Genomic DNA, 10,152 nt, shown 5'->3' with positions numbered 1-10,152 from the left:
CAAACCACAACTTTCTACGTTGGGGAATTCTGATTCATAATAATTTGCTCCAGCCACACCGTAACTTCCATATGGCTCAAAAGTAAAAAAATATAAATAATAAAATAAAAATCCATTTGCTTGGAAAAAGTTTTTGAAAATGCATTTTACACTAGTTCAGTTGTTTTGCAATCATTAACAACAACACAAATTTAAGTGAAAAAAAAAACATCGAAAAATTTCAAAAATTCTAAAGATTTTTAAATCAACTCCAACATACTAAAAGTGATTCTAAACGCAGGGAAACGCTTTTTAAATTGATTTCAGCTGGTTGTACTTAAATTTCCATTAAAATTCTGATTTTTCGTGTCAGCTTTGAAGAGGTGGAACGATCTGCACCTTTAGGTCCCGAATTAATTTAGGATTCTTCGAAAGAAAAAAAAATGCCAACAAAACGATTCAACAATATTTACATTTATTTCTTTAATACCTTAATAAAATTTACAATCAATAACAACGTTCTTTCTCCCATCAAAACCGGCACACTCTGCTCAACACCCCAAACGCAATACTGATCAACAACTTAGGAACAATACTTCCGGCACCCGTGGCCATCGCTCCTCCCGCGGCCCCCTTACGCCCCAAGCACCCTTCGTTCAGCTTCTGGGCTGGTCCCATGCAGCCGGCGTAGCTCATCACGTACGCGATAAAGTTCTGCTCGAAGGTTCCCCGCACCAGCCCGGACCCCGGACCCGCAGCAAACACCGCCACGTCCTCCCCACCGTGCGTTTCGTCCTCCAGCGGGAACGCCGACAGGTGCCGGTACGTGACTTCGGCTCGGTCCATGTTCCGGACCGGAATCCACGTGGCGTAGTCCGAGGGCTCCGACGAGCTATCGTTGACGCGGTGCAGCCGGAAGCCGGGACCGTTGGCGTAAGTGATCGTCTCGTACGGGAGCTTGTCCGGCCGGTTGCCGAATCCTGTTTGGGGTGGGATTTTGAGGTTAGAATTTGGGGTTTTGAGAAGTTGGTTTGGTGTACCTACCTAAGATATCGTTTCCGCGATCCGGATATCCGTTGAAGGTCATCGCGTGAGAATGATCTGCCGTTACAATGACCAGGGTGTCCTCCAGATCGACCATGCCGAGAGCACGTTCAACGGCTCGGTCCATCTCGACGACCTCCATCAACGCGAGGTGTGCGTAATTCTGGTGATGGGCGTGGTCAATACGTCCTCCTTCCACCATCAGTACGAATCCGTTCGAATGCTTCCTCCGCAGTACCCGGATCGCCCGTTCCGTCATGTCCGACAGGGATGGTTCTCCCTCGTTGCTCGTGTCCCGAAGCGTCTCGTACGTCATGTGAGTATCGGCAAACAACCCGAGTAGATGGTCCATCTCATCTACCGGAGCGTTCATCAGCTGGGCCGTGTTCGTTACGTAAGCTGCCGACGTGCCATTCTTGCTGTCCAACCACTCCTCAACCACATTTCGGCCATCTTTACGCCAGCAGTTCTTCTCCATCGTCCCGTTGAACACGATCTTCGTCTTGAGCTGCTCCGGAATGGCCGCCCCAAAGCATGCCCGCCCACCTCCAAGAATCACATTGAACTTCGACCCTGGAGCATTCTCCACCATCTGCAGCGCAATGTCCTTCGTCCGGTTCCTCAGCCCGTCCGGAATCTTTGCCTCGCACTCCCAATTCCGGTTGAACGAATGCGCAAAAGTCGCCGCCGGCGTCGCATGCGTCACCCTGGTCGTGGTCACAATCCCCGTCCGCTTCCCAACCGACTGAGCCCACTCCATAAAACTAGACACACTAGCCGCCGCCTCCGTGGTCTCCGTCACGGTGTGATCCACCCCCAAAACGCCGTACTTGGTCTTAATTCCGCTGAACAGCGCCGTCGCCGTTCCCGCGGAATCCGGCACCTGTCGGTCCGTGTTGTACGTCTTCGAGAAGCCCGTGTACGGAAAGTGGTCAAAGCTAAGCATCTCCTCCTCGCCCGATCGGTTCGCCAGCTGGCCCTTGTAGATGCGCCCGGTGGACAGCGAAGCCACGCCCAGCCCGTCGCCGACGAAGATGATGATGTTTTTGGCCACGCCCGCGCCCTTTGCGTTGTCCGCGTACTGGAGCACCTGCTTGAGGTAGGATTCGGCTTGGTAGCGCCAAAAACGGGCGTCTGTGAAAAGAAAAGTATTCTTTAATTGTTGGATGAATATTGAAAATATATAATAATTTAATGCTAAACATTGTGAAAACAATAAAAAGGCCTATTGACTCCATAACAAAGTATCATTTATCATTTTCCACCGAAAGCTCTTGTTCTATCACTGGTGCACAGAGTTTGCTCCATCTGTAATAAGCACTTGAACGATCCACGTGCCACCGACTGCAGCTGCCAGTCAGTCTTCCAACCAGACAGTTGAGAGCAATGCTAATGATTTTTGAATGATAGGAAAGCCGGCGCGAAATGGCTGTATTATTTTGCACAATCAGTCGACCGTCGACCGCCAGTGCAATTAACGAGAATATTATTTCTGAAAAATTGTAAATAAACGTGTGGGGATTTTCGCTGCAAGCCTTAGTAATTGAAACTTTGTTTGCCCCATGAACTGCATCCATGCATGTAATTGAATGATTCTTCCAATCAAAACAAAACATGTTTTCGAAAAAAAACACGTTTGCACTTTAAAGTGTCGTAAACAATCTTTTCGAGCTAATGTAAATTCCTGTTGACACCATTAATTGAAAAACTTAACACATATCTTCTGTTGTCATTCCATGGAAGCCTTTTTTGCGCCATTCTCGTCGATTCAGTTGGATGAATCTTGTTTGCACAGATGGACCCACAAACAAGAACCCTGCTCTGTGGGCAGACATCGATGATGAAGCAGTTAAGTTGTAAACTGTTTTTATCAGCATGTACGTTAACGTAATAAAAACATTTGAAAAATCGTAAATGAAAAACAAGTCGGCTCCTCAATTTGAGCCAGTGTACATCGGGAGCAAATTACCAGTATTATCAATGAAAAAGGGACAAGGTTGTTGCCAACCAACGGAAATGAAGGGTGAATTGATTGTTAATTCAAGGCTGAATCTCAGTAGTTTTTGTTTAACATTTAAAGATTGAACCAGAAAAACAAAATTCTACCGCAGCAATCAAAGAGCGAATATTGTAACAAGCAGTATTTGTCTGTTGATTCGAACAATTTGGAACGTATTTTGAAGTGCATGTGAAGCATACGATGAAATGTTTATCATCCTCTTGGAAAGATACCTAGAACATCTTTGCACACTTTGAAATAGGTCAATAACAAACTGTTCATGAAAAACGACAAAAATGCAATTTATTTGGACTAACAAACGAACAATTAGAAAATGTCTTGCTTTTTTCATTTTTTAGTGCATAGTTAGATTTTATTTATTATATTTATTGAGCAATCATTATTCATCATTCGCTGGTAAACTCTAATTTGAGGTTAGTTTATCTTTAGTGTTAGCACGTAACTTTAACCAAACAGGTTCAACAATTACAAAAAAAAAACAGTATTTCAAAATGTGTTTATTTTAACAAAAATATTTTAGAGTGATCTTTAACTAATCTATAGAGCAATTCCATGTCAAATAGGGAATCGGTTGTACCCGACCTTATCCGATTTCAATGAAACTTTGTAGACATGTTATCCTACGCTTATATAAGCCATTTTTGTCTATATGGAGCCAGTTACATTCGATAATGACATTTGAGAAGGGCGTAAGTGTTTTAAATATTTTTGTATTTCGTAATTTAAATATTTCTGTATCTCGAAGTCGTTGCATCGTATCAAAAAGTGGTCAAAGACAAACTTGTAGGTAATTTGACGGGCTTTCCGAAAAAAATACACTGAAAGAAGAAAACACTCCACTTTTATGAGATTTTTTGATTTTAAAGTTTAAAAGTTAAATTTAAAGGTAAGCCCACGATTTTTTTTAAGTTCAAACTTTTTGTGAAAATAGCCTAAGATGTTACAAAAAGACTCACGAAAAATGCAGGATGGAGCAACTCACCTTAAAAAAATACAAAAATCATTTACTGAAACTGTTTTTTTTTTTTCAAAAGTGCTCTAAACACCAAAATTTTCAAAAACCAAACACGAGAGTCGATTCTCCAGACAATTTTACATAAAAGTCTCCATATTGACCACTGTCCTAAGTCCAATCCTTGTGAAGTTACAGCGGTTTTAAAAATAAAAATATTGAAAAATTGGTTTTTTGATGGTTTTTGGCAATTTCTATATGACAGACTTGATTTGTCAGTCTCGAAAATATTTTTACCGAAAAGCTCGTCCAATTTTCCATAAGTTTGTCTTTGACCACATTTCGATCAGAAAATCCCTTCACAAAATACAGATTTTTGAATATTCGCACAGCCCTTTTCTATGGACAGCCCTAAATTTGACTGGAGATTTGTGCAAAATGGTTTAGGGACCATCCATAAACCACGGGGAGACTTTTTTTTTGGAAATCTCAACCCTCTTCACGATTGGATCGTGGACAATCGACATACCTGGAGTTTTTTTGAAAAGGTCCAAAAATCTAAATGTTAAGTTTTTGCTTTTTCGGTGTTTTTAATACCCCTAACTCAAGGTGGAGTAAAAACTCCAGATACGGAGTTGGAAGGGAATGCATTAAAAGCAATTTTCAAAAAAAAATCATTGTGAATTTTTAGTTGATCATTGACAATTCAAACTAAAATAAATTAAAATTCTCAGTTCTCATAGCAAAAAATCATTACTGTTAACTTTAGGGGAGAGTGGGGAGACTTGATCCCCGGGGACACTTGATCCCAAGCCTGTATCTCGTCAGCATGTAGGTAAAACAGTTAGCTTTGTTTTAGAATTTGTGCGAAATTGACTAAAACTCATTGTAGAAAACAAAGAAAAAAAATTAAAAAATGTTTGGATTGAGTTACACACATTTTTCTAAAAAGTGGTGCAAAAAACTTCAAAGAGATCTTTTTTCTTAGTTTTGATAAGTATAGAAAACACTCAAAAATTATTTCAAAAAATATTTTTTATACATGAATTATTTGATAAACATATCAACTCCAAAACCCTTACAAATTTGACGTTAAATTTACCGTCAAACTATTTTTACAATCAATTGTTTAAAAAAGTGCGTTTAGGGAGACTTGATCGCTGCATTTTTACAGTCACCGGAATCAGCCTCAAGATTAAATAATTGGGCTGGATTTTCGTACATAGTTTCTTTTAGTATATTTGTACATAACTTACTGCAGTTTGAACCATTTTTCAAAAGTTTTGTAAACAAAACTTACCAGCTTTTGTAAACATGCTCAATTTGGTCTAAAAAAGAAAATTTTAAGTTTTAAATATTTTGCATGCTAAACTTGTTATATTTTGAACGCAAACGTACAGGTTTAATGTGAAATTGCTTTAACTTATAGAAAAGTTTGGATGAATAAGAAACATTTTGCTTAAGATTTCTTCAAAATGTTGAAAGGGTGATCAAATTACCCCCAACATTTTGAAAATGCCGGTTTAAAATATTTTTTTCAAAACGCTTGGCATGATTCGAAGAGTTTATCTGATGAAATACCCTTATCATCCAAACATAGTTGAATGTTTAAGCTTTCAATTCATGCAAAAAGTTCATAGTTTTGTGAGAAATCGACAGAGTTATGTGCGATACAAGAAAGGGAATCAAGTCTCCCCACTCTCCTCTACTTTGATTGGGTGGAAAATTTAGTTTATGCGTAACACACGATTGTTCAACAAGTAACCCCTTCGTGACATTAGAATGCACACTTAATATTCAAGCAAAACCCAGCCGATAGAACTAGTTAGATAAAATCCAAACAATAGAAAGTTCAATTACAGTTGTTCTAAATTAGGTTTCAGACCGCAAATGTTATTTTTTAACTAAAACTATTTTTGAATGATAAAAAAAATACTCACCATCCTTATTGGGCGATTTGAATGCCGCTCCGTTGACACCAGCAATATCACAGATCAAAAGGTACAAAAAGCCACTTAACACTAATCGCAGCCAAGTTTTGTTGGCCATTTGCGGGGAACTCATTTTTATTGTTGTGCTCTGCTGCGCTCACTATTGTTGACTAAATTCGACTAAATGCAAGGTAATGTACCGAAATAAAGCTCACTCTAAATTTCACTAATAACTTTACACACGCACTCGATCACGACACGATCATTGTTCTACACCTCTTTCGTTGAACACCTGCCTCGATCGACAGACCCCGCAGAGAAATGCACTTCCCGATCTGCTCTCGTTCGCCGTCGTTGCGCCAGGTCTAGTGACCTTCGCCGAATTGCGACCGCTTAAATACTGAACAAAAGTGCGCGCGCGCCCGTCTCAAATCAATGTTCTGGACGGGCGGCGGTCGGGTCGTCGTCGGCGCAGCAGGCCGATTCACTACCACAGTTGATCGCAACAATGCCCGCGGACCTGATAGTAGTTACAGGGGGCTGGTGGTGGTGGTGGTTCGGATGAACACACCTACTTGGATCGTGGAATGATAACACACTTCCAAAAGTTGCGACGTCCGATAGACCTCGTGCGTGATCGTGGTGTAAACATCCGAAGGGAAATACGAATGAGAGAGGAGAGTGAAAAGAGCGCATCAAAAGCGAGAAGCCGCGCCGCGGCTAGACGTGGAAGAAAGGGCTAAGGAGGCTGTGTGTGGAACAGGTTTGGGGAACCACGGCAGAAGGTCGACTGGATGATAACGATCGCGGCACTTTCTCGTGCAACGAGTACGGTCGATTCCTTCAAGGGCACTGGGTCCGAGACCCGAACCGAAGCGAGTGGAGAAAATGACACTCTCTCATCTGCATATCAATAAAAATTTAGTACCGTAAACTGGGGTGACTTTGATAGCCCGGGGTGACATTGATAGAAATTTGATCTGGCCACTAATTTTGATACATGCAGTGGAACAGTAACATTATTGCATATATGTTCGATAATAATTTACACACTAAAAAATTTGGAATTTTACATTTGATGTAATCTTTATTCAAACCGATTATCAAATCATGTAAACGTATTTTCGATGTAAGATTAGGTTTATTTTAATGTAACTCGATAAAATTCCCATTGGGATTCCTTTACATCGTGCGAACCCTAAAATTACATCAAAACTAACCTAACTTCACGCCTAATTAGATGCACGTATCTGGAGCATCAAATTTGATGTAATGTTACATCTAATAAAACCCAATATCACGCACATTAGCCACTACACGTTTGTCAGAATGTTGAAACGTCAAAGCATCAGCAAGGGTTCACGTCGCAGCGGGAAACAATTTTTTGTTCAGATTTTTTTTTTGCAATTGTGTCCTTTATTGTCGGAACTTACTACAGTTTAAGATAAAACTAGCAAATCGCTGATAAAGGTGAGTTTAATTGATCTTGAGGTGATATGCAACAGATTGGTAACATGTTTTGTCGATTTCCCCTCATTTTTTTCAGATCGCGAACATCATGGAAAAGGGAAATTACAGTTCAAGCCAAGTTAATGATGCTGTTCCGCTACAGCTGCCTGGACACTTTCTGAAAACGTTCCCTCATACAAAGATGTTCCCGAAGTGAACCGAAACTGTCACCTGCTTGAGGGTTGGCCAACACACTACAAATGGGTAGTGGAAAAAAACAAAAGCAGTGATTAAAATGGAGCAATTCTGGCGATTAATCGAAGTTGAAAACACAAGGATTGGGTCATGAGTAAACATTTATTGTAATTTTCTGAGATGTGATGAGTGATGTGTGCAATAAAAACGTATTGTTTTAAGAAAAAGTAAACACGTGTTTTTACTCGTCCAATAAGAATGATACGATTCGTATAAGAATTATTTCTGACCAAATTACGATTAATGTAATTTTACACGATCGTCAAAGCTCTTTGGAACGTGTAATATTACGTTTAATTTGATCCAGCTTTGCGTCTAATTTGATGCTCCAGTTATGTGCATCTAATTTGACCGAAAATTACACGTTTTTTTCGAAGTGTGTATCCTTTAATGCGTACATACTCAAAATTTTCAAAAATGTCGAGATATTAATTTGACGGTCCTTTGAAAAACCTATCAAAGTCACCCCGGGCTATAAAAGTCACCCCAGTTTACGGTATCTCACTCTTGGTAACCACGACGGGTCTACAATCTTGCTTGTGGGGAAATCGAAAATTACGTCTGATTTTCAAAGTTTCACAGAGAAAATTATAGGATATTACTGGAATATTTTTTTCTTCAGTTTTTGCTTTTTGGGTGTATTTTAATAACCCTGGCTTAAGGCGGTTTCAAAACCACCCAAAAAGCAAAAACTGGAAATTTGGTTTATTGGACTTTAAAAAAAAACTCAAGATTTTAGCGTTATTGTGTTAACCTCAAAAAATTACAAAGCTATAGGTAGAAAAAGTTACATTTTATTTGGAAAGGGAAAGAACATTTTGATTGCAAATTCAATGTTGATTTCAATACAAAATACTAATGTTCAAAAACCACAAAAAATTGCCAAAACCCCTGTTTTTAAAAACATTTTTAATTCAAAACCCAGAGAGAGAAGAATCTACAGTCTAGAGAATCGCCTCCCGTTATTGGTATTTGAAAATTTTGACCACTTTACAAAAAAAGCTTAAATAAATGATTTTTTATTTTTTTTCCGTGAGTCTTTTTTGTAGCATCTTAGGCTATTTTCCAAAAAAAAACGAAAACAAACGCCTTTTAAACTGAAAAAACTAAAAATCTCATAAGTGTTTTTTTTCTTTCAGAATGCCCGTCCAATTTACAGTAATATATTTACCCACCTAAATTATCGAGGTTCGATAACGATAACATCGGGACGATAACAATAATTTATCGTTATCGTTCTTCCGATAATTCCATCGGCAATAATTTTATGATAACGATAACGGACGTCAACTAATATTTAATACATTTCTAAAATTGACTGAAACCAATTATAATGTTGAATTTTCAAGCTTCCTCTTAGTAAATATACTAAAAAACACAAAATGCCTTTTTTTGAAGAGCTCAAATTTTTATAATTTGCAATATGGGTATCAAACGATTCGAAATTTTGCATGCAATTTCACTGTTTGATATTTTTTGAACGAAATACTCAAATTTCCCAAAATACCGAATTTTCTCAAAAACACTCAAATTTTTATAATTTGCAATATGGGTTTCAAACGATTTAAAATTTGGCATGTACAGTTGAATTTTAGAGTTTTTTGAATGAAAAATCAGGAAAAATTTCGCTTCGCTTGAAACCCATATTGCAAATCATGAAAATTTGAGTACATTCAAAAAAAATACGGTATTTTGTGAAAATTTTAGTATTTCATTAAAAAATCTCTGAAACAGTGAAAATGCAAGAAAAAATTGGAATCGTTTAATAACCATATAGCGAATTATAAAAATTCGAGAAAATACGGTATTTTGTGAAAATTTTAGTATTTCATTCAAAAACTCTAAAACGGTAAAAATTCATTCAAAATTTCGAATCGTTTGAGTATTTTCGAAAAAATACGGTATGTTATGAAAATATAAGTATTTCATTATCGAATCGCCACAACCCACAATGCAATAAAAAATTAAAATGTTTAAAAATTAATTTGACAAGCCACAGTTTTAGTATTTGAATAAAAAATAAAAATTTAAAAATGCATTATACACCTGTTCAGTTGTTTTGCAGTCATTAGTTTCCAAAATACCTAAGTATTGACGACAATTTATTTTTTAGCAAAAAAAAGTTTTTGCGGTTATTAATCCACCCCAAACATGCTAAATATGATAATCAATGCAGAAAAATGCGTTTCAGATTGTTTTCAGTTGATTTGACTTATATTTTCATTAAAAATTTTAAGTTTTTTGAAAAAAATTCTGCCCCTTTTAGTTATTTTTCGAACAAATCTTTGTTATTATTTTTTGTTATTTTAACAACTAATCCGATCATCCCAATAACAGTTGACGGTATTGTTCCATAGCAAAAAATGTTATTCCAAAGTTGTTTTGGCTTTTAATCAATATCAGTGTTCGCACCGTTGGGCAGTTGATGAAAAATACTATGCCAGCAAGTGTATCACGCGAAATGAGAGAGAACGCAGAGAAGAACTCGGACGGCCGGAAAGCCGGACCGCGACAAAAACCCA

The 10,152-nt window shown here is 38.1% G+C and overlaps 1 protein-coding gene across 1 annotated transcript; it reads right to left on the bottom strand.

Annotated features, from left to right (window-relative positions):
• Positions 1-432: 432 nt before the first annotated feature.
• On the bottom strand, positions 433-6,339 carry LOC119767467 (alkaline phosphatase 4). Its single transcript, XM_038256129.1, has 3 exons — positions 5,936-6,339; positions 1,024-2,157; positions 433-959 (listed from the first exon to the last, which is right to left on the bottom strand). The coding sequence occupies exons 1-3, from the start codon at positions 6,057-6,059 to the stop codon at positions 511-513; spliced, it is 1,707 nt and encodes a 568-aa protein (XP_038112057.1). The 5' UTR covers positions 6,060-6,339; the 3' UTR covers positions 433-510.
• Positions 6,340-10,152: the final 3,813 nt, after the last annotated feature.

This window comes from Culex quinquefasciatus, chromosome 2 (genome assembly GCF_015732765.1).
Source record: "Culex quinquefasciatus strain JHB chromosome 2, VPISU_Cqui_1.0_pri_paternal, whole genome shotgun sequence".
NCBI lineage: Eukaryota > Metazoa > Arthropoda > Insecta > Diptera > Culicidae > Culex > Culex quinquefasciatus.
This window is presented reverse-complemented; position numbering and strand designations above follow the sequence as displayed.

Excerpts from the sequence above, each read along its gene's own strand:
- LOC119767467 (XM_038256129.1), bottom strand. The coding sequence starts at position 6,059 with ATGAGTTCCCCGCAAATGGCCAACAAAACTTGGCTGCGATTAGTGTTA. Across the intron at positions 2,158-5,935 it reads CAAATCGCCCAATAAGGATG|ACGCCCGTTTTTGGCGCTAC; the intron begins GTGAGTATTTTT and ends TTCTTTTCACAG. Across the intron at positions 960-1,023 it reads TCGCGGAAACGATATCTTAG|GATTCGGCAACCGGCCGGAC; the intron begins GTAGGTACACCA and ends CACCCCAAACAG.